General features: G+C 36.9%; 1 protein-coding gene across 1 annotated transcript in view; it reads right to left on the bottom strand.

Annotated features, from left to right (window-relative positions):
- The window catches only part of ITGA2 (integrin subunit alpha 2), a 115,496-nt gene that overhangs the window by 31,550 nt on the left and 58,387 nt on the right, over positions 1-25,559 (bottom strand). Inside the window, exons 3-13 of the mRNA XM_030927582.1 lie at positions 19,304-19,413; positions 18,311-18,402; positions 14,946-15,060; positions 14,654-14,781; positions 11,830-11,978; positions 7,992-8,142; positions 7,531-7,696; positions 5,274-5,350; positions 3,359-3,497; positions 2,325-2,470; positions 443-586 (exon numbers count right to left, since the gene is read on the bottom strand). Of these exons, the coding sequence (XP_030783442.1) occupies positions 443-586; positions 2,325-2,470; positions 3,359-3,497; positions 5,274-5,350; positions 7,531-7,696; positions 7,992-8,142; positions 11,830-11,978; positions 14,654-14,781; positions 14,946-15,060; positions 18,311-18,402; positions 19,304-19,413 (1,417 nt within the window). The remainder of the gene's footprint in view (positions 1-442; positions 587-2,324; positions 2,471-3,358; positions 3,498-5,273; positions 5,351-7,530; positions 7,697-7,991; positions 8,143-11,829; positions 11,979-14,653; positions 14,782-14,945; positions 15,061-18,310; positions 18,403-19,303; positions 19,414-25,559) is intronic.

Here is a 25,559-nt window from a genome sequence, read left to right as displayed (position 1 = left end):
GCATCTGGGATCACATGGAATTTACAATGTGCCTGGTACAACTTGTGTTTTTCACTGTCAACTGATAACAAGATAGCATTGCCCTGTTATTTCTGTCTTTATAGAAAAAATTACATGTGATACTAGAGAAATACACAAATGTTTGTGTGTATGCATATTTCAATAAACAATGTACACTTATAATGACTTTATTTGCATGAGACTATATATTCAAAGATCTCTCATGGAAAATGGCAGTACACTATACATTCAACTCTAGTTTTTCCCATTAATGTAATTTTTAAAACATAACTTAACGGGGACATCCTCAAAAATGATGAAATGTAATCCATACTATCTGTGCAAATTATCATGCAATAATAATACATTTTTCTTTCCAAATGCAGGTTAAATTGTCAATACTAAAGCAAATTAAACTGTTAAACGATTTTTTTTTTTTTACCTTTTTGATAGTAAACAGGTAGACTCTTCCTTCCTCTTTCTTTAGGTCATTCATGTACATTGGTGCACCTACCAAGAGCACATCTGTAATGGTGTCTTTATCCACATCAACTGAACACAGCACGCTACCGAAATAGGAGCCTATCTGGAGCAATAAAACATGTTAACCTTAGAATTCCTAGGATTCACATACTTCTAATATTACACTGAACATTTACTTGCTCATTCAATACACAAAAATTGAGTGTTTACTATTTGCAAAGTGCTAGGAATATGAAGACAGACAGCATAGTCCCTTCCCGCAGGTTCTAACACCATCTAACACCTGGTTCTTAAATCTTAGTGTGCACAAGTATCTCCAAGAAAATGCCTTTGAAATACAGATCCCTGAGACCCATTTCTAGAGATTCTGATGTAATGTCTAGGATGTGATCCAGAACACAGCAATTTAAATTAGCATTCCAGGTGTTTCTGACGCCAGGGGGTCAAAGGCATACTTATAAGGCAAACTTTTCATAGGTATGTGAGGTCTGTTGTAGTGAAAGGCAGGAGAGGTAGAGGCAGGGAGAATAAATAATTAAGCTTCTATAGTAAAATAAATTGTAATAGAGGAAAGTTCCAAATGCTGAGTGATCAGAGAGCAGGAGAGTCAGGAAGGCTTAGAAAGTTAAAATATCATTTGAATTGCAAAGTAAGAAGGACATGGAGTTTTCTAGGCGGAGGGAAGTGGTGAAGCACATATGATGATGTAAGTGTACAAGGCATGACATGAGACAGGTAAGCAGTTGCTGGATAGATTGGGACACGAGGACTAGGTGGAGATAAATTAAAATAAGAAAAGCTGAGACTTTGAACATTCATCTCATTCAACAGCATTCAATGCATGCCTATGTGAACACTTTTTAAGGATTTAGAAATGACTAAGAAATGATTCCTTTCGTAACACTATCACTGTTATTTTCTAAATTAAAAAGGAACTTCTTTAAAATATCAAAAGAGAGAGAAAAGTATGTGACCATAGCTAATTTATGGTCATGGAAGTCAAGAGCTCAGGTCTTCTTACTCCTAGAAAATCCATAGCAATAGCAGGATCACACTTAATCTAAGAGAAGAGAAATCTTTGTAAGTTTCTCCAGCTCAAAGAAGGAAACCACTTTTTGTTGGTTGTCAGGGATTAGTGATGCTCATTTTAAATGTGTGTCAAGCCCCTGGGTCAAAACTGTTTAGTAAGGAAACAGGAAGCAATCAGCTGACCTTTGCCCTAGCAACAGATCTTTGCTGTAGTGGGCCATAACTGGGATTCATCATAGGGTCTAACTACCAAACTGTCACCCATCAGTTGAAAGTGGCAGAGAAGATAATTGCTTTACTTTTAGAATCTTCAAAACTAAAAGGACATTTTGACAGGTCCAGATGCAGAAGTTCAGTTTTTATAATGTTATGTTGCTCCCTTCTTCTGATTATTTCCTCTCCAAATTCTTGTTTCTGGTGTGTGCTTACCTACAAAGCAGTGGTTAGGTGCCTGCCATCACAACTAAATAATGTCCACGCCTTATTAATCCAGGGAGTCAAAAACATGAAGGGGATGTAATCAAACAGGACAACCTCTGAGTCCAGAAAGGACTGAGTTTTAATGACAGCTCAATCCATGGACACTGTGTGACCTTAGAAAGCTAGCTAAATTCCCAGTCAGTTGTCAAAAGGGAGGGCTGTCTTCTTGGTATTTTTGTGACGATTTAAGGAATACACTAATAAACTCAGATTACAGAGCCAATCACAGAGTAGGCACTCAGGTCACGTCGGTTTCCACTTCTGCTCACCCGACTCCCCACCTGCCCAGTTGCCCATAAAATTAATTTCACCTGCTAAACAGTGAGATTTACCTGGTCACCTCGGTGAGCCTGAATAACTGTGACATTGCCATTCTCATTCACACTGTACAGCACTATCTGGCCGGTGTAATTTGCCCGAGGAGCACCAGCAACAAAGTGGGTGCTTTCTCCAGTAGAAATTGCAGCCACAGAGTAACCTAAAAGGTAAGGAGCATCAGAGTGATTACCATTGAATATCTGAGCAAAACAAGGTTAAAATCAGTTAGTAAAGGTGACCAGAGATCCTTTTGTGTTAGATATGATGCAAAGTTTCTCGTGCTCCTGAATACATCACTGAGGACATGTCTTCCTTTTTCTAAGATGAATTACTCCTGTCCTTTGACCTGAAGCACTTCCCTGTGTAGATGGGACTTCAACCTATAAAACTGCCTCTAGATTCCAGGTTGTCCTCATTGGCCACCTGTGAACTTGGTATTCAATAAATATTTCTGGAACGAATGAATAAATGTATTTAAAAGGTAGTGTTGCACAGTAGAAAGAACACAGGTCTTGGAAACAGTCCGAGGTTTGAATTCTGGATTTGCCACTTACTAGGTTGTTGAACTTTAGACAAGTTAATCTTGCTATCTCTCAAAGGCAAAACATCCCTGAAAGACTGGTTGGAAAGATTTAAATGTTTATGTAGACAGACTAGCCAGCTCAGGAACTGTCCCATAGTAAGTCTGCAAAATCAGTAGCTGCTTATTATAAGAACAAGAAGACTAAGAGCTCTAAAACAATATAAGACTATCACTTACTGTATTTACTTTTGGGAACTATTTCCATTTTGGAGGAACACAATCATGTTCCAGGAATTACAACCACCTGACCAGTCAGAAGAAACTAGTGAGTATAATACAGTACTCCAACAAGTAGTTCTGCCTTTAGGGCCGACTGGCAGAGACAACATATATATGTGTAATAAATATGACAATTAGATGACAGACAGTTCAAGGGTTTTGCTGAACACACGCTGAGATTCAACAAAGAGCTGGTTTAAAGCAAAGGAACTTAAGTTTGCTGAGCCAATTATTGCTATGCCTTACCTAAATATGAACTGTGATTTCTGTCCTGCAGAATTTGGTCAAAGGCCTGTTTAGGAAAGATCAAATGGCCATGAGATGTCTTCTGGACAATGGTCCCACTCCAGCCAAAAGCTCCCACTGCACCCAGCATCAGAATATCCTAAAATAATTGAAAAATGCAGATCATTAAACAAACCATCTTTAAAGCATAAGAATTCAGGGTAGGCAAAACATTGAAATAAATTGTTTAGATTTATTAAAAATGATGAAATATATATGAATATATATTGATATATCTCTGAATTGTCTTAATATATTTGTGCTAGAGAACAAGCCTTCCCATTGGCTGTGTTATTTTGAACTTTATTTAGTATGACACGTTATACAGACAAACCTTTGTAATAACCTATAGTATAGGACAGGTACATAGCCATTTTCAAATGTCCCGTTCAAAGGCATATATTTGCCAATGGTAAACCCTTATGACCTTTAGAAAGGAGTCAGAAGTGGGCCTCTCACTCCACATATTTATAAGGAAAGCTCACAGCCAGATATGAGATATGCTTGAGAAACAGGAAGTACTGACACAGGAGAGACGGAGATGCTGCTGCTATCCCAGACACATCTTGGGAGGCCCTCTTCCGACTTGCTCTATTTTCAGCTTTCTTCCTCTCTCTTCCTGACCCCTTCTCAAATGTTCCTGTATATTCATATATTCCATCTATTTGATAATAGCACAGCTACAAGAGGCACCTATAGCTGTGATATTCAATCTATTGGAAGGAAAATAACCATTTGTCAGCCCTGTGGGGAGGGCAAAGGAGGAAGCTTACTCTGAATTGACTTGAAACCCAATCTAAACAGTCAAAGCTACAAATCATCACAGAAGGCAGATTTGGTGAGGATGAGATACACTATTTTAAAATTTTTATTCTTCCATCTTAGAACATACCAAAGATATGATGTTGGACTAAAAAATACAAGCCATGAAAAATAGCAAGTAAGGAAAAGATGTGTTCTACTTTGAAGATAAGAGACCATGAAGTTATGTGAATGACTGTAGTATTGAGGGACTCTGGATGTGGGGTGCATGAAAGGACTTTAGGGTATGTACAAAAACCTCATGGGACTGTGTGCAAAATTCTCCATGCATAGATTCACTTATATTTTTTTCTGAGGGAAAGATCCATAACTTCTATGAGTATATCTAAGGATTGATGATCGAGAAAAAGTCAGCTCCTTTGATTCTAGACAGAAAACAAGCTGTTCTTGGTCCTCTGACCTGCCGATGAAATCCTCTGACTTCCTATTGTTCCTTAAATATTTCCCAGGATCTCTTTCTCTTTTTCTTTTTTCCCTCCTTTCACTATCTCTCTCATCTCCTGACTCAAATTAGAATCAGGGGCCCAGGAGGTGGATGTTTGTGAGAGATAGAAATGAACTTCCCTGAGCTGAAAAGAGTGTTGTACTCCAATCCCATGTCACATTTTTCCTACCTCCTTATTTTTTCAACTCTTTTCTATCTGCTCTTAGAAAAAGACACTATGACAACTCAGAATTTGACGATGACAGTGATGACAACAGTGAATGTTTTTAACAAACATTTCCAGTAGTTAAAAATTGATTCAAAGACAATTCCTGCAGGAATAATACCTTAAGTTAATATACTGTCTGTGCCCTGGAGTACTCAAAGACTTTCTTGTATACTATCAGCTTTCCCCCATATAAGATCCCTGTGAAACAGGGAAGGGAAAGACATTGTTAACCTTCACATTTTAGAGGTAAATCAGCAGCACAAAGAAACTAAATGACCGTGACTAGGAATCAGAAGGGCTGATCCCTAGATGGCTGTCTTCCCACTTAATGTATAAGGTTACTGTGTCTGGAAGTGTTATGCCAAATGACAACATGGCTTGAAGCTATCTGATATACACACATTTTGAGGAGAGTAATCTGCACTGAATCCAACTTGTGACATTTCCATCTGAAAGTTGTCTCCTCCTTGAACAGTACCTGGAACATTCAATTTAAAAAATTTTATTACTGTCAGTAATTTTAAATCAAGTTTTCAAACACAGGCAGACATGTATGTACATACACGCCTACAAACACAAACACACACTGTTCCAACACTCACCCCAAAATACAGAGCTTGTGTATTCTGGGAAGAAGAAATTACTAAGAAAGTGTTCTAGCAGGTTATAGAAATAACAATATTTCCAAGGTAGTGTTCATAGTTGGCATTAATCTTAATTGAACACTGATGTATTTAGCAGAATATGCATGATGTTCTTGATACCAAAGGACACTCAACAAAGGGTATAAGGTAAGGTGAAAACTGAGATGATAATTTTTTAAAAATTTGATCATTACTAACTAAGAAACTAACTGAAATTTTAGCTTTGAAATATTGGTACTGATAATGTACACATATCTCAGATGCAGGTGGAATAGCTGGGCAATTGATCTGTAGTGAAGACTGCTGGGAGATAATTGAGTTAGCTATTAGGAATCAGAATTCAAGACTGAGTAGGAGTTTTACCAATTGGGAAGTTTGTTCTGGTTCTGTATATGTGCTTGCCTCTGTCACTGACACTATAAGATCCAATTGGCGGCCGGGCGCAGTGGCTCAAGCCTGTAATCCCAGCACTTTGGGAGGCCGAGACGGGCGGATCACGAGGTCAGGAAATCGAGACCATCCTGGCTAACACGGTGAAACCCCGTCTCTACTAAAAAATACAAAAAAAATAGCCGGGCGAGGTGGCGGGTGCCTGAAGTCCCAGCTACTCGGGAGGCTGAGGCAGGAGAATAGCGTAAATCCGGGAGGTTGGAGCTTGCAGTGAGCTGAGATCCGGCCACTGCACTCCAGCTTGGGCGGCAGAGCGAGACTCTGTCTCAAAAAAAAAAAAAAAAAAAAAAAAGATCCAATTGGTACTTATTTTCCATACAGTATGATCAAAATGGTTACATTTCACTAATCTCCACAAAAAGGAAGCTAAATTACTGGACTGACACTTTAACACAGAAAAGAAGACCAACTGTACTGTACAACGTAGTCTTATTTAGAAGATAAAATAATTTACACAGGATGAGTAGAGATAATTTTTAATAAAATAGAATAATGTTCCCCAAAGTCCATAATAGCAGATAATGCTCAAAATCATTTCTAGCTAGCTTGTAGATTGCAATTGTTCTCATTCATTCCATTACAAACAAATACAATTATCAGTGTGGATAGCCCAGTGATTTTGTGTTATCTCAGGGCACATTGGATTTAAATGGTTATTTAAACAACTTTGAAGCACCGTGGGACACTGAAGAAGCAATAAAACTTTTTGAGTAATTCCAGTGGATAATCAAATCAAGATTTGACTATATGAATGAATAATGTATGCAATACCTTTAGACCCAGACTCTAAGGATGTACCTGATACATAGGATTCCAATAACATATGTTCTTTATTGCAAAGAGTTATTTGGGTTAACCATCAAGAACTAGGATTTGGGTCATGTGTGTTTTTTTTTTATTTTAACCCGCTGTGAAGTGTGTGCTAGTTCCCCACACAGTGAACTCCTGAACATGTGATCTTTCTGCACTAACTAGATTTTCCAAGGCCACCTAAGTAAATTATTTTAGGTCCTATAAATAAAATGTTTCCTCAAAAACTGAACTATTAAAAATATTTGCTGTATTTTTCTAATTTTAAAAATATATATGCTTAATGTAAACAAATTCAAGAATTTCAGTACTTACATAACACAGTGTAAAAAGATAAAACCATTTATAATTCTAATCGATATGAATACATCATCCTCCAAAAGTCATAACAATTTATCATTCTATCAACAGTGTATGAGCTTCTTTTCTTCCTGATAATCTCTCCAAGATTAAACATTATTATTCTCTGTCATTTCAGGCAAAACATAATGTTGGTTTAATTTATATTTTTTAATACTTACTGAAAGTATTTAGAAATATACTTTGTAAATTGGGAATCTTTTCTTATGTTTATCAGTCATTTGTATTTTATCACTTATAAACTATTCATGTTTTTCATCCATTTTTCTTACTAATTGTAGGAGCTCTTTTTATACAAGGTATACAAGTTAACATTGATAAAGCAAATATGTGATAATAAACAACTATTTAAACATTTTGAAAGAAAATTCTTGAAAGGAAATTTTTTTTTTACCTTCAATGCTGAAAATTTGTTCTCCTAATGTCCCAGCCTTTTCTAGTAGAGCTGCTTCATCAGACACATTGAAAAAGTATCTTTCTGTTGGAATACTAGCGATTGCTTTTATTTCTTTTATTAAATTTTTAGTATCAAGGGCATTTCTGTTTAAGTACCCAAGAACCTTGAAAATAGAGGAAGAGAATGTACAGTCATTATTGCTGTACGTTTTCCCTATGAGTACATTCCAGTCTATTTTGAACACAATAGCCCTTCTGGAGAAGCAAATCAAGCAACATTTCCATAACCCTTTATTTAGTAGACAGGATTGAAAATTATCAAGAAGCAGAGATAGAGTAAGAACTTTCTTTTATATTCAACTATGAACAGCCAATGGGAAAGTGTAGCCTTGAGAAGTGATGCTATAAAGGAAGATTTACCCAATAGCTGCAAGACAAATAAAAAGAAAAGCCACTTACTGCTATGCCAAACCTCAGTATATTGTCATGGTTGCATTGATCAATCACAGCTTTCAACATTGAACCATCATGTGATTCACCATCAGTTACAACTACCATTACTTTGGTAGCACTTCGTCGTCCACCAGAAGCTGCTGAATAAGCATATTTTCTGTGGCAGATAAAGTTAAAGACTTGTTATCAAAATACGAAGTTAATATGAGAACCTCTGGTTTAAAATAGAAACATGAAACTAGTTCTTTAAACAGAATGTATTGTAACTCCATATTAACTCTGGCAACATATTTAATGTTCCATTTGTAGCTTGCAGAGAAATATATACAAATGTAAGTCTTTCTTGACATTAAAAAGTGTCTTGTATGTCAGGGCATATGTGTGTATATGTGTACATGTATTTATCCCAGTATTCCTTAGAATTATTTTCTCCTAAGAAAGTTGAATTAATCAGTACCAATCAATAGAGCAAAGATATTTCTGTTATAAATTGTATGCATTAGGCTTGTGTTTACTTTTTCAATACTTATTTTTTTTAAAGTAATAGATATCTACAATAAAAAAAAAATCAGAGTATTTGGAAAGGTATAAACCAAATGTGACACTAAACCCCTCTCCATAGGTAAGCACTATTATCAGTTTCTTGCATTTCCTTCTAGAAAATGTTTTATTTAGATGTAATATAGGTACAAGCATAGTCTACCCCTTAAACTTTTACTCAAATGAAGGAACATTCTTTTTTAAAAATTGTTTTATTTCCATAAGTTTTTTGGGAACAGGTGGTATTTGGTTACACATAAATCAGGACTTTAGTGGTGATTTATGAGATTTGCACCATCACCTGAGCAGAATACACTGAACCCAATTTGTAGTCTTTTATCCCTCACCCCCTTCCCACCATTTCCCCCTGAGTCCCCAGAGTCCACTGTATCATTCTTATGCCTTTGCATCAAATGAGGGCATATTCTAAACAGTTGTTTTTCACTCTGATGGAGACTTTCCATATCAGCACATATATGAAGGTCTCATTATTTTTTTTAAATGGCTGCATAATATTTATTTAGAGGACCATATGAAGGAAGACTGGTTTATTTAACTGGTTCCCCATTATTGGGTGTTTAGGCCATTTTGAGTTTTATAAGTAAGGCTGTGATAAATATCCCTGTGTATATATCTTGGCATACTTTTTCAAATCGGATAAAATCTTAGCAGTAAAATTACTGGGGCACAGGATACACACATTTCAAATTTTAAGAGATAATATCAAATACATTGTCTTTAAAACTGAGCATATCATTTTATTTCCTAAAATCTTTTTTGTATTCTATAATGTAGACTATAGAAATGTAGAAAACTTCTGTATTTTTCGGCCAAATTTGAATTACACTATTCACATCAGATCCTTTTTGAGTGTCACATACTCTTTATGACACACTGTAAATTTCACGTATGATTCTAAGGTTTTTGAGGACATAAACTGTGTCTCATTTAGTTTTAATTACCGGCAGTGCTTAAAACAATAAACTGCAACTGTAGGCATTGAATGAAATGAGGTGAATGAAAACATGGAAATATTTACTGAAATAATTTCAGATTATCTTCAATGTTTTAAAGAAGAGGAGAGAGAGAGAAGAAATATAGAGGCAATTACATTCTAGGAGGGATGAGTAAAAAGTTGGGTGATTCTCCTAGCACTGGGTAGACTAAATCCTGTTAGCTTGGGAAATAAGCTAACAGTGGGAAGAGGGAGATAGACAAAAGTGCAAGAGAGAAAACCAAAGTTTTGAAAGATGATGAAAGCCAGGCAAGTCCTTCCTTAAGGGACAGTGGCCATTGTCCTGGAGAACAAAGCTCACCAGGGCCCCAGGCTCCAGACAGGGAAAAATACTACTCCCACCTTCCCTGCTGAAAACCAGGGCCCATTGCAGTTTCTAACTCCAGGAAGGCCATTTTTCATCTCAACTTCTTTGTCCTTCTAGTCCAGTTTGCTAGATCAGGAAGGGCACTGCACCTAATGGCAGCTGACCTGCTGACTGTCCAGTAGCTTATGAGATGGCTTGGCCCAAAAAACCTTTATTGTCCCTGAATAGAGACAGTAATGATGAACTAAACCAATCATATCTTCTCTTGTGGGGAATCCGCTTTTGAGACATTTAGGATTGTCACCAGTTGATGGAAGCTGCAACTGAAATACACACACAGAAGAGGAAGACAGATAAAATAGGAAATGCAGAAATAGAAATGACAGGATGTGGCCACTGACCAGATGTGTGATGTAAGGAAGAGTGGAAAGAATAAAGGAAACCAAAGTTTTAGTTCGAATGACTGGGCAAGAGACAGTGGTACAAATCAAAATGGCAAGTTCATGAGGAGTGGCGGGGAAAAGAATAAGGCCAGTGTGGGAGGGATTGAATTTGGTAAGTGAGCGAACACTCCAAATAAAAATATTCAGCATCAGCTAGATGCCAGTGTAAGTTTTGGAAGAAAGTGTAGGGCTGACAACATAGCAATGAGATAATCGACACAGTGCTGCTGCTGATGCCATGACAGTGGACAGAATTCCTACAGGAGAAGGGCAGTAAAGAAGAGAGGGCTCTGTTTAGTGACGAAAAATAGGAAAAGGAGCTAGTGAAGAGGCAGAAGAATTTGGCAGGAGTTCGAGAAGTGTGTGGTGTCATGGCAACTTGGTTAGGAATAGCAGAGTATGTTCATCATTATCATACTGTTCAGAGGAGCCAGAAAGGATGAGGTTTGAGGTGGGACCACGGGGTTGGGGGATGAAGAGGGTCATGCTTATTTAGTGGCAGAACTGTAGGTTTCAAGGAAATGGAGGGAGGGAATAGAGCTGCTTTTTTCAAAAAGAATTATGGTGGTGAAAAGAAGGAATGCACAAGACAAAGAGTGAGAATAGGTTTAAGGGAAGGCAAGCTTGTTGTTCTAATCAATTTGTTTAACAACTGGAGTGTGTTTAGCATTTTTGTGATGGTATCTAGTTTGCAGGGACATGGATGAAGCTGGAAACCTCAGCAAACAAACACAAGAACAGAAAACCAAATACTGCATGTTCTCACTCATAAGTGGGAGCTGAACAACGAGAACATATTGAACAATGAGAACACAGGGAGGGGAACATCATACTCCGGGGCCTGTTGAAGGGTGGGAGACTATGAGAGGAATAGCATTAGGAGAAATACCTAATGTAGATGACGGGTTGATAGGTGCAGCAAATCACCATGACATGTGTATACCTATGTAATGAACCTGTACATTCTGCACATGTACCCTAGAACTTAAAGTATAATAAAAACATATTAAAGCATAGAGTGAAGACAAAGGTCAGTGGATCTGAGAAAATAGAGAAATTGAGATAAGAATCAAGAGAGTGCTGTATAGTTATAATTTCATATTTCCCACTGATTGTAATAAGTGTAATAAACTTAAACTCATATGTTTAGATTCTGTGGCCTTTGTTAATTTGCACCAAGTGGTCCATGAGCTCAATTTGTCTGGATCTCTGATGAATCTTAACAAATTATGACAGATTGCCCCATTTCCTACTGTTTTAATCTAAGGTCTTCTCATTTCATTTATTTCATATAAATTCATATAAAAATCATGTAATATCTTATAAATATCCTAAAATCAAACTTTTAACTTTCCCAACTGCCTTCTCAAAGTATTCAAGACATAGAATGCTCTTATGTTTTTTTCTTTATTAGTTCTGATTTAAGTTAGGTACCAGGTATATTATTTTTCTTTGTCTTTTCCTTACTTTTTCTTATTTATCACATAAATATAATGTTTTACATTATGAAAACATTGGCCTATTAGCCCCAAAACTTACCTTGCATATTGAATTGCTCCAAATGTGTTTGTGAGGTCCCCACCATATTGGGATGTCTGGGATGTTGCTACAATCATTTCTTCTTTGGTTTTATATGTGTTCAAGTTAAACACAACTCTTGGATTATTGGCATACTGAATTAACCCCACCTTCAAAAGAGGAGACATTTATTAATGGGCTGTCATTACATTATAAATAATTTCTACTTAACCAATAAAATGAAAATCAAAAGTACATTTAGACATGGGCCAATAGCTTAAAGGCATCACTTCCAACTTTGTTCTTGATAGTTACTTTTCTTTCAATGGAATAACTTCTTCTCGTTAGAGGCCATCAGTGTACAACAGCAGTACTATTGCAAAGAAAGATGATGTCCTACAGTGTATAATTTGATTCCCAAGAGTAATATTTGTAGTTTTTAATACTACCCTATAATATTTTAATATGGATGACTATTAGAACATTGTTTTTAACAGGAAGATTAAACTTGATTTAAATAAACATTCTAATTACCAGTGGACAGAAGCTCACAAACAACCATAAGCAATCACAGATGAAGAGTAACATGTCATTGAAGGACAGTAACTATGTAATAAATAATTAGAATTGAATACAACAAAAACCAATGTGCTCCTAATCAGTGTAGTCAATTGAGGTCTCTTTATTGTGCTGGATTTCCTCTATTATGGACTTCAGCAACTCTGGGAAGAAGATGCTATATGTGCACGTGGGGCAGGGAGTTTCTGGCTTCCAGAGAAAATGCCACTGGAAAGCATCTTATTTGAAAGCACTGAAAGAAAGAATTTCTGAACAAGATGTTTGGGAGCATTCCCTAATCCTAGAGATCAACAAGGTCACACCCTTCTGTTAATGTCTTTGTAAACATCGAGATCATCCTCTAAGCCTAGGAGATGGGCTTTCCACAACAGGAGTGGCAATGAGGGATCAGTGTAAGAGGCTCTCTGAAATACAGGTCAGTATGTAAGGAGGTGGAAGGAGCAAGGACTGGATTTCTGAGTTCCATCTGCTGCGTTTTGCCAAGGGGACAGTAAGCTAGGCACTGGGAAGATAGTCAGAAATATAATATTCCTGGACCCCTTTCTCTAGGGATGTAAGACTTGAGAGGGAGGAAAGAATAAAAAATAACTGAGAATTTCAAAGTCTAATATGAGAGGAAGATGATAGTAATCCCATGACAGAGCCCCAGGACTTCTGTGTGAAAAAGAAGAAGAAAGATATAAAGAAATGTGGTAGATTAGGATTTACAGGAAGGTCAAATTTAGGCTGTAAGAAAAGAGACTGAGTTAAACCACTTCTAGAGAGGAATCAGATGCACTGTGGTAGGAAGACACAAAAGAGCAAGACTGTGAATTCTATATAGGAGGCTATTAAATAAAATTAGTCACATTATGAGGGTAACTCATTTAGAAACAGAGGAAATAAGAAGATACATATGAAAACTTATAAGGGGCTATAAGAGTAGTGCTTTCTGGAAACCAGTGCTATATGTAGTTTTATTTAGCAGAATGTCCTGGAAAATGCCCACAGGGAAATTTCCAAGGCTTCTGTGGGTATTGAGATATTCTTGGTACTGAAAAGCAGTTTCAATGGGGGAAAACATATAACAACATGATAGTGAACAGGAAAGCAGAGAAGCAAATTTCACTAAAGATAGCTGGAAGCATTTAGGGAAAAATACATCAACAATTTGTATTAGATGTTGGACATCGGAGTAACAGATGTAATCCACGAACATACACTGGTAACGGTGAACTGGTCCAGGTTGACACTGGTTCAGTATACTGTTACAACCAGAATGGCTCAGGAAATGGCACAGTCAATCAGAAAGGGGGAAAAAAAAAAAAAAAAAAAAAAACAGTAAAACCGGAAATTGAACTTTAAAATAATACTATTGAGCTTTAGTTGCCTACTTCAAGAAGACATAAAAGCAAATTAAAGACTTCTTAAAATATAAAGAGCTATATAAAATTATTGAAAAGACCTTTTCTGTAGGCAAAAGGACAAGCTAAACTGGAATATGATAAATAACTATAAAACATTATCATAAATGGTAGAACTAGGCTTAGTGACTTATTTATACAAATTTCGGAATTCAATACTTATTTTACCAGCAAGGAATAAACAAAAGAAATTAATTATTAGTCCAAACGGACATAAAATACATACTGAATTTTAAAATGTAATGCATGGGTTAGAGGGGAAAGACAGGAAACTAAAGGAAGATTAAAATGTTATATCCCGACCGGGTGTGGTGGCTTATGCTTCTCATGTTTGTAATCCCAGCACTTTGGGAGGCAGAGGCGGGTGGATTACCTGAGGTCAGGAGTTCCAGACCATCCTGGCCAACATGGTGAAATTCTGTCTCCACTAAAAATACAAAAATTAGCTGGGTGTGGTGGCAGGAGCCTGTAATACCAGCTACTCAGGAGGCTGAGGCAAAAGAATTGCTTGAATCCAGGAGGCGGAGGTTGCAGTGAGCCTAAATTGTGCCATTGCATTCCAGCCTGGATGACAAGAACAAGACTCAGTCTTAAAAAAAAAAAAAAGTTATATCCCATACCTTTAATCTTTAATGCTTGTGTCAGAAATAGAACTCTAAGGTCAAAAGACCAATATTGGGAAAAGCCACAGGTAGAACAACCCCCAACCCCAATGTAGTACAAGTTTCAATTAACTTCAAAAATTACCATTAAATGCATTTAAAATGGGGATTCGGCAAATATAAAAATTAAGACTTTATATCTAACAATTCTTTATCAGAAAGAAAGTCATAAGTTAGTTTATGCATTTCTGCTGTCCATACCTGTGTCTTTGTGGGGCCTATATCCAGGCCTTGTACAAATTTTTCCAAAAAATTCTTCACTGCATCCCAAGGATAAATACTGTTTGATTCATCACATACAACTACAACATCTATGAGGGAAGGGCAGGCTACACAGGAAAAGAGAAAGAAGCAGATTTCCAAAGGTAAGTCACATTTCACAGCCATACAAAAATGAGACTTAAGGAGGGTTTGGGTGCCACTAGTTGATAACCTTTTCCCCCTCTTTTAACTATAAGGCATTGCTCAGACCATCTGCACATTAATAACTTACGCTGAGCTGCAGGTGAGAAGCTGGCTGAGAGCTGAAAATCAGGACTGATGTCAGAACACACACCTGTTGTGTAATACTGATTCCCACACTGCTGTGCCCACAGAGGACCACATGTCTTCAAAGAAATGAGAAAACAATCAATGGAAACGTATGAATAATGCTAACTTCTACCTCTCCATTATGGAGCTCAGAAATCACCTCTACTCTTTTCCAAGATACTAATAATTGTCAACTCAAAACCAAATGAGTCAGTAATGCATTTGGGGCAAGCAGAAGTGATGGAGAAGGCAGCAGATGCTCTGTGCCCAGTGGCAAGCCTTGTGAGAGGAGGAGTGCTGGGACCGTTGGGAGCAGGTGTCAGCGAAGGGAGGAGTCTGTGAGGTCTCCCAACAAGCTAGATAAAACAGGTGCTTTCCTTCCAGAGAACACCAAGGAGGAGAATGCATGCAAGTTCACTTTTTGTCTCTCAGTTACCTGGGCCTCAGGTGCTTCATCTGTAAAATGAGGATAACCACACATTCTATCTTTAAATATTGCTGTAAAGATTAAATGGGTCTATAGATATAAAACACTTAGAACAATGCCAGGTAAATAGCAAATGCCATATAATATTGTTAGCTAGCATCATTATCATTGTTCTTGTTGAACATTAGTTTTCTTCAGTTCCTTCCATTCATAGTGCTCAGAAGAAACCATAAACCTAATGGCAGTAACCCTTGAAGAGGGCTTGGGGTCAGGTATAGACATCATGGTGAATGAAGAACCCATGCCTATGTACAGACCACTGTGTTTTCTGCCTGCCCACTGGTGTGAAATAGGCTGTGTTGCCAGATTCCCTAATTTATAAAGGAGAGTTGAGAGGGCAAATTTTGTGTGAAAATTCAGTTCGAAATTACTCCATATGCTAAGCAAACACAAATGAGGTTCACTGACTACCAGTTTCTAACCTTGCCCACTTCCTAATTAACTGCAGTCACTAATTCTGAATGGTACTTGTCTTCTTGCTCACATTATACCTGCTCCAATCCTTAATATCTCCATTAATGCAATCCCAATTCTCTCCTTTTCAGGAGTCCTTGAATGCCAAGAACTCCTGATTAAATCACGATTAAATAACACAGGAAACATTAGATTAAATAACTTTAAAATTGAGAGATGAAAACGGAGACAAGTGCAAAAGAGAATCTAATTAAGATCCTAAAAAATGTCTACAGAATGTAGCATTATGTAAAGTTGTGAATCAGTTATTAAAACTGAACAGAAGAGTATGGGCTTGCAAGAAGTAATTGGAAAAATAAAAGGAAACTTATTTGACCCAGTTTAACTGTCAAAGGGGAAGCAGCTTTGGCCATATTTCATGTGCAATGAACAAGGCATAGTTTTCTCCCTATAAAACTGATTTATTTTGCCAATTAATTAGAAGAAAGTCATTATTAATGTCTTTGGTTTGTTTACCAAATAACAGATACCAATCATTGGTTTCTATATCCCCATTCCTAAGCTTTTTAAAATCACTTTGAAAAAGAACTCATGAAATATTCAAAATTTTTTTTTTGTTTTAAAAGCAATGGAAAACAGCATTAAGAAGTTGAAATTAAAATATGCCAATTGTAAGTGCCAGAACTACATTCCTACTTTAAGCCCAGAACTTAAGAAAGTTCAAAAAAATGTGATGATTGTCAGTCTTTTCCACATAATTCTTAAGAGTATCTTATGATTTTGACCTTTTAAGTATGTAAAGGAAACTTTGGGTTTTTTTCTTTTTTTTCTTTCTCTCCCTCTCTCTCTTTCTGCCTCTCTGCTTACTACCTGGAATGTTAATTAATCTCTCAAATTCTCTGGTTTTTTAACTTTTATTTTTTACTTTATCTGGAGTTATAGATTAAAAATTTTGAGGCACATTCTGTAATCTCTAAGTATCAGTATGTTCTTTCTTTACATTTTTGCAACCTTAAAATCAAACAAACAAAAAGATTAAAGAAACCTTATTGTAAAGACTTTGGAATATCATAATCCATAAAGATCCCTTGCAATATTCATTTATGCACTGATCTTAACACATATCACAAGCAATATCTAATTCACTTACTGGCAGCACAGTCATCAGAATAATAATATCCATTAGTAAAAATAGAATGACATTGTTCAAAATTGATTACATTTTTAGAATAATACAGTTATAAAACATAGGATTTTTAAGGAAGCGTGCCAATGGTTTAGATAAAACTGATATAAAGTTGAATTACGCTAAGACATTTTTTTTTCTTTTTCTTTTTTTTTGAGTGGCATGATCTTGGCTCACTACAACCTTTGCCTCCTGGGTTCCAGTGATTCTCCTGCCTCAGCCTCCCGAGTAGCTGGCATTACAGGTGTGTGCCACCACTCCTGGCTGACTTTTGCATTTTTAGGAGAGACAGGGTTTCACCATGTTGGCCAGGCTGGTCTTGAAATCTTGACCACAGGTGATCCACGCCTCAGCCTCCCACATTGCTGGGATTACAGCCATGAGCCACCGTACCCGACCTCTTTAAGACAATTTTAACAGGGTTATACATACATATGCATACCTATGTGAGTCAATGGACATTTCAAATAAGATTGTGTTTTTATTTGTTTTTAAGCTTTTTTTTTTGGTGTGTGATGCTTTTCCCTTTTATTATATAGTCAAATCCTTTCAACAATTTGCTATGTTTTTTTTTTTATTAGCTTTAAACTCAGAAATTTTTCCATCCTTCAGAAAATTTCCATTTTTCTCTATTTTTTTATATTAACTTTCAATTCACTTGACAGTGTATTTGGATACGTAAATATTAATCAATTAATTGTTCCAAAAGCACTTGTTAAACAAGGCATTCTATTTCACTGATTAGTGATGTCTTTTTACTCTTTTCATAACTAAATGAACGTGAACACTGATATGATATGAGAGACTGTTCCGTGCCTCAGATAACACCAGATTACTCAACAATTACAGGAAATGTTTAAAAACCAAAAATACTTTTTAGCTTTGAAACCTACTTTTTAAATTAGCAGTACCTATCTTGACTGATCCTACAGGAAGTAGAAATGAGATTTGGGATTCTGCTGTTATCAACAAATACTCAGCACACTTTTCAAGGGGAAAGAATCAGGATTCTTTTTGTTCCCTTTTCTTCAAAACATTCAGTAGCAGTGGTTTCGCTGAATATCCTAAAAAGTCTACACATCAACATTATTTTGAATATTCAACACTGGATAGCCAAATAAATAGCATAATTTATCAATAAGCAAGTTCTAAGCATCTAAACCCCCAGATTGGGAGGGATAGTGACGGGGATCTACATACTTTCTTGAGAGGAATAATGATTTGTAAAGTAAACACTCACGAGAAACCCTCCAGTTCCCATGTTCCTTGTGAGGGTCAAGCCGAGGCTCATGTTGGTTTTCATCTCAGTAACATTTGGAATGCTTGTTGAAGCTTTCAAAGGGAAAACAATTTTTTAAAGTGATTAAATATTTCTCATTTACTTAAAGATATTAAAAAAAAAAACAGGCACACCCATGTTTTCATGTAGCATTGAATTTAGTGTCAATATAGGTACCTGAGTTATATAATGAAGTGTGGAGAAATGCAACGCCTTCAGTGATCTGGTAACTCACATTAATGTGTGAGGCTGCAGAACATAAGGCAATAAGGAGTGGGCTTCTAAAGAGGATATGACTTATAGATGTTTAATTATTATTATTATTATTTACAATATTCTGGCCAAACAAAACACATTTGAGGACACCATTTTTTCCTCTCTTTTGAAAGTCATAGTAGCTCTATCTAATGCCTTTTTTTTTTTTTTCTGGGTCAGTAAGAATATCCTTAAGTGTTATCAAAGAACGCCCTATGATAGAATCTGGCTCAAAGCAATAGTGGGTGAATGTTGAAAGGAAATTAGACTAGCCATATAATATACTAAATAAATCTCTCCACCTCCTGTCTTCCACTGACCTAGGGCATCAACCACTGTATCCATTCTTGAGTTATGTTTCCAAGCTTAATGGTTTATTTTGCAAAGAGGAGAGAAAGAAATATGGATGGTTTCGGACTTCTGCAAGTAATCATCAAAATTATTGTAAATGTTGATGGAAACCAGTCCATGGTCTGGAGGTAAACAGTCCAGGAGGCAGCACATTTTCCACACATCTCGTTAAGTTAAGTCTCCAAACTGTTTTGGAAATTTGGATACAATTGTGCCCCATATTTCTAAAGACACAAGGGCAAAAAAAGCTGCCTATATTTCTTTAAGACAGAACAATGATTGTTTTGATGTTATTTTTCCGTTGAGTCTAAGACAAATCACTTGCTTCGCAAGTAAATTTAAACTTACTCTGCAAATTTAGTTTTTCACATGTGGCAGTGGATAGGTCAACGGGACACTTATACACATCTCCCATTCGGTTCTCAGGAAAGCCACTCCAGGGTGAACCAACCAGTAACCTAGAAAGAGACTTTTTTTGTTAGACACAAAGTGTTAAGTGTAGTTTCTTAAAGATAAACCTGATCACAAACAGTGAAAAACACATTTAAATTTCAATGTGAATAGTTTATATTTGTTCAGCTACGATTTGACCGGCTTCATTTCTGCTTAGCTGATCAAGAGCCTTGATCAATGTCTGTAATACTGCTGCTTTGCCACACACCCTAGAAGGTCTCTTTAAAGCAATGTCATCCAATAGAAATATAATGAAAGCCAAGAATATGAGCCACACATATAATTTCAAATTTTCTAGTAGCCAGCCACATTAAGAACATAAAAAGCAACAGGTGAAATTAATTTTAAAAATATATTTTATTTAACTCAATATATCCAAACTAGCATGCAATCAAAACTAGCATGCAGTATCAAAATTAGTAATGAGATATTTGACATTCCTTTTTCCTAAGTCTTTGAACTTCAGTGTAGACTTTATACTTAAGAGCACATCTCAATATGGAAAAGTAACATCTCAACTGCTCAGTACTCACATGTGACTCATGGCTACATATTGTTCAGCACAGCTCTAAAGAATGAAACAAAATTAAAATCAAGAACAACAACTAGCCTTTGTTCAGTGCTTTCTATGCCCTGAGCATTTTCATATGTTGACTCATTTAGAGAGCAGATATCTTATCTAAGTGGCTTTATGCTAACTGTCTTTATAAGGGGATACTTAGCAAAAATATAGAACAAATATGTTAGGAGCTATCTTTATGTGTAACAAGGTGCATATGTCTAGAATACAGGATGAGATTGGTGTTTACATCCTTCCTTTGGTTAGTTTCACTTCCTTCAGAACTTCACCTAGAGACTATGGGTTTTCCTGAAGAAGAACTAACCTGACACTTGGAACCACAGAAGATTACACAGAAAGAGCCCAGGTATCAAATCACCATTATATTTGATCTTTAGAAACTGCAGCAGCATTCAATTAACATGGAAGCATATTTGCTTCCATTTTTTTTTTATGTCAATATTGGGAAGGATTAAAATATCAAAGAAACTAAAATTCTTTCTTGAACCTTCTGTATATATATTTTATAATTATCATTAAACAACATATGCCCCATGTTGAGGTACAGTAGATACAAAAGGATTAAAGCAGACTGCTGTCTTCTAAATCTAGTAAAACTAGATATATGTGACAAGTAAAACAAAAGTTCAAATGACCTGGAATATATGATCTAGTTTACCAGTAGAAGAAACATTAAAATGGTCCAAGGATACAAAAATGGACGCCAAAGGATGAAGGTTTTAACCTGAAGTGTTAGCAGACAGAATAGCATGAACAATCAGGGAAAAAGGAAAATACAGATTATTTTGAAAGTTAATAGTTCCGTAATAAGTTCTCTCCTCATACATCTTACAAAATTATTCTCAAACTAATATAGAGCATTCTAAGATACTTTAATTCACTTAGCCTTAATGTTAGAGTTGAAAGATTTTTTCTTCTTGTGAGTTAATAATTTAGCATAATTTACCTTTTAAAATATTACCGTAGTTAGGTTTACAATTTTCTCCCATTCTGTAGGTTGCCTGTTCACTCTGATGGTAGTTTCTTTTGCTGTGCAGAAGCTCTTTAGTTTAATTAGATCCCATTTGTCAATTTTGGCTTTTGCTGCCATTGCTTTTGGTGTTTTAGACATGAAGTCCTTGCCCATGCCTATTTCCTGAATGGTACTACTTAGATTTTCTTCTAGGGTTTTTATGGTATTACGTCTAACATTTAAGTCTCTAATCCATCTTGAATTAATCTTCGTATAAGGAGTAAGACAGGATCCAGTTTCAGCTTTCTACTTATGGCTAGCGAATTTTCCCAGCACCATTTATTAAATAGGGAATCCTTTCCCCATTTCTTGTTTCTCTCAGGTTTGTCAAAGATCAGATGGCTGTAGATGTGTGGTATTATTTCTGAGGACTCTGTTCTGTTCCATTGGTCTATAGCTCTGTTTTGGTACCAGTACCATGCTGTTTTGGTTACTGTAGCCTTGTAGTATAGTTTGAAGTCAGGTAGCGTGACGCCTCCAGCTTTGTCCTTTTGACTTAGGATTGTCTTGGTAATGCGGGCTCTTTTTTGGTTCCATATGAACTTTAAAGCAGTTTTTTCCAATTCTGTGAAGAAACTCATTGGTAGCTTGATGGGGATGGCATTGAATCTATAAATAACCTTGGGTAGTATGGCCATTTTCACGATATTGATTCTTCCTATCCATGAGCATGGTATGTTCTTCCATTTGTTTGTGTCCTCTTTGATTTCACTGAGCAGTGGTTTGTAGTTCTCCTTGAAGAGGTCCTTTACATCCCTTGTAAGTTGGATTCCTAGGTATTTTATTCTCTTTGAAGCAATTGTGAATGGAAGTTCATTCCTGATTTGGCTCTCTGTTTATCTGTTACTGGTGTATAAGAATGCTTGTGATTTTTGCACATTAATTTTGTATCCTGAGACTTTGCTGAAGTTGCTTATCAGCTTAAGGAGATTTTGGGCTGAGACAATGGGGTTTTCTAAATATACAATCATGTCATCTGCAAACAGGGACAATTTGACTTCTTCTTTTCCTAACTGAATACCCTTGATTTCTTTCTCTTGCCTGATTGTCCTAGCCAGAACTTCCAACACTATGTTGAATAGGAGTGGTGAGAGAGGGCATCGCTGTCTTGTGCCAGTTTTCAAAGGGAATTTTTCCAGTTTTTGCCCATTCAGTATGATATTAGCTGTGGGTTTGTCATAAATAGCTCTTATTATTTTGAGGTACGTTCCATCAATACCGAATTTATTGAGCTTTTTTAGCATTAAGGGCTGTTGAATTTTGTCAAAAGCCTTTTCTGCATCTATTGAGATAATCATGTGGTTCTTGACTTTGGTTCTGTTTATATGCTGGATTACATTTATTGATTTGCGAATGTTGAATCAGCCTTGCATCCCAGGGATAAAGCCCACTTGATCATGGTGGATAAGCTTTTTGATGTGCTGCTGAATCCGGTTTGCCAGTATTTTATTGAGGATTTTTGCATCGATGTTCATCAGGGATATTGGTCTAAAATTCTCTTTTTTTGTTGTGTCTCTGCCAGGCTTTGGTATCAGGATGATGTTGGCCTCATAAAATGAGTTAGAGAGGATTCCCTCTTTTTCTATTGATTGGAATAGCTTCAGAAGGAATGGTACCAGCTCCCCCTTGTACCTCTGGTAGAATTCAGCTGTGAATCCATCTGGTCCTGGACTTTTTTGGTGGGTAGGCTATTAATTATTGCCTCAATTTCAGAGCCTGCTATTGGTCTATTCAGGGATTCAACTTCTTCCTGGTTTAGTCTTGGGAGAGTGTAAGTGTCCAATAAATTATCCATTTCTTCTAGATTTTCTAGTTGATTTGCGTAGAGGTGTTCATAGTATTCTCTGATGGTAGTTTGTATTTCTGTGGGGTCGGTGGTGATATCCCCTTTATCATTTTTTATTGCGTCTATTTGATTCCTCTCTCTTTTCTTCTTTATTAGTCTTGCTAGTGGTCTGTCAATTTTGTTGATCTTTTCAAAAAACCAACTCCTGGATTCATTGATTTTTTGGAGGGTTTTTTGTGTCTCTATCTCCTTCAGTTCTGCTCTGATCTTAGTTATTTCTTGCCTTCTGCTAGCTTTTGAATGTGTTTGCTCTTGCTTCTCTAGTTCTTTTAATTGTGATGTTAGAGTGTCAATTGTAGATCTTTCCTGCTTTCTCTTGTGGGCATTTAGTGCTATAAATTTCCCTCTACACACTGCTTTAAATGTGTCCCAGAGATTCTGGTATGTTGTATCTTTGTTTTCATTGGTTTCAAAGAACATCTTTATTTCTGCTTTCATTTCATTTATGTACCCAGTAGTCATTCAGGAGCAGGTTGTTCAGTTTCCATGTAGTTGAGCGGTTTTGATTGAGTTTCTTAGTCCTGAGTTCTAGTTTGATTGCACTGTGGTCTGAGAGACAGTTTGTTATAATTTCTATTCTTTTACATTTGCTGAGGAGTGCTTTACTTCCAATTATGTGGTCAATTTTGGAATAAGTGCGATGTGGTGCTGAGAAGAATGCATATTCTTTTGATTTGGGGTGGAGAGTTCTCTAGATGTCTATTAGGTCCGCTTGGTGCAGAGATGAGTTCAATTCCTGGATATCCTTGTTAACTTTCTGTCTCGTTGATCTGTCTAATGTTAACAGTGGAGTGTTGAAGTCTCCCATTATTATTGTATGGGAGTGTATGTCTCTTTGTAAGTCTCTAAGGACTTGCTTTATGAATCTGGGTGCTCCTGTAATGGGTGCATATATATTTAGGATAGTTAGCTCTTCCTGTTGAATTGATCCCTTTACCATTATGTAATGGCCTTCTTTGTCTCTTTTGATCTTTGATGGTTTAAAGTCTGTTTTAACAGAGACCAGGACGGCAACCCCTGCTTTTTTTTTTTTCTCCATTTGCTTGGTAGATCTTCCTCCATCCCTTTATTTTGAGCCTATGTATGTCTCTGCATGTGAGATGGGTCTCCTGAATACAGCAGACTGATGGGTCTTGACTCTTTATCCAGTTTGCCAGTCTGTGTCTTTTAATTGGAGCATTTAGTCCATTTACATTTAAGGTTAATATTGTTATGTGTGAACTTGATCCTGTCATTATGATATTAACTGGTTATTTTGCTCGTTAGTTGATGTAGTTTCTTCCTAGCCTCGATGGTCTTTACATTTTGGCATGTTTTTGCAATGGCTGGTACCGGTTGTTCCTTTCCATGTTTAGGGCTTCCTTCAGGGTCTCTTGTAAGGCAGGCCTGGTGGTGACAAAATCTCTAAGCATTTGCTTATCTGTAAAGGATTTTATTTCTCCTTCACTGATGAAACTTAGTTTGGCTGGATATGAAATTCTGGGTTGAAAATTCTTTTCTTCAACAACGTTGAATATTGGCCCCCACTCTCTTCTGGCTTGTAGAGTTTCTGCTGAGAGATCTGCTGTTAGTCTGATGGGCTTCCCTTTGTGGGTAACCTGACCTTTCTCTCTGGCTGCCCTTAAGATTTTTTCCTTCATTTCAACTTTGGTGAATCTGGCAATTATGTGTCTTGGAGTTGCTCTTCTCGAGGAGTATCTTTGTGGCGTTCTCTGTATTTCCTGAATTTGAATGTTGGCCTGCCCTACTAGGTTGGGGAAGTTCTCCTGGATGATATCCTGAAGAGTGTTTTCCAACTTGGTTCCATTTTCCCCCTCACTTTCAGGCACCCCAATCAGACGTAGATTTGGTCTTTTTACATAATCCCATGCTTCTTGCAGGCTTTGTTCATTTCTTTTTCTTCTTTTTTCTTTTGGTTTCTCTTCTCGCTTCATTTCATTCATTTGATCCTCAATCGCTGATACTCTTTCCTCCAGTTTATTGAGTCGGTTACTGAAGCTTGTGCATTTGTCACGTATTTCTCGTGTCATGGTTTTCATCTCTGTCATTTCGTTTATAACCTTCTCTGCATTAATTAGTCTAGCTGTCAATTCTTCCACTCTTTTTTCAAGATTTTTAGTTTCTTTGCGCTGGGTATGTAATTCCTCCTTTAGCTCTGAGAAATTTGATGGACTGAAGCCTTCTTCTCTCATCTCGTCAAAGTCATTCTCTGACCAGCATTGATCCGTTGCTGGCGATGCGCTGCGCTCCTTTGCAGGGGGAGATGTGCTCTTATTTTTTGAATTTCCAGCTTTTCTGCCCTGCTTTTTCCCCATCTTTGTGGTTTTATCTGTCTCTGGTCTTTGATGATGGTGATGTACTGATGGGGTTTTGGTGTAGGTGTCCTTCCTGTTTGATAGTTTTCCTTCTGACAGTCAGAACCCTCAGCTGTAGGTCTGCTGGAGATTGCTTGAGGTCCACTCCAGACCCTGTTTGCCTGGGTATCAGCAGCCGAGGTTGTGGAAGATAGAATATTGCTGAACAGCGAGTGTACCTGTCTGATTCTTACTTTGGAAGCTTCCTCTCAGGGGTGTACTCCATCCTGTGAGGTGTGGGGTGTCAGACTGCCCCTGGTGGGGGATGTCTCCCAGTTAGGCTACTCAGGGATCAGGGACCCGCTTGAGCAGACAGTCTGTCCGTTCTCAGATCTCAACCTCCGTGTTGGGAGATCCAC

This window comes from Rhinopithecus roxellana, chromosome 3 (genome assembly GCF_007565055.1).
Source record: "Rhinopithecus roxellana isolate Shanxi Qingling chromosome 3, ASM756505v1, whole genome shotgun sequence".
NCBI classification, from domain to species: Eukaryota; Metazoa; Chordata; class Mammalia; order Primates; family Cercopithecidae; genus Rhinopithecus; species Rhinopithecus roxellana.
This window is presented reverse-complemented; position numbering and strand designations above follow the sequence as displayed.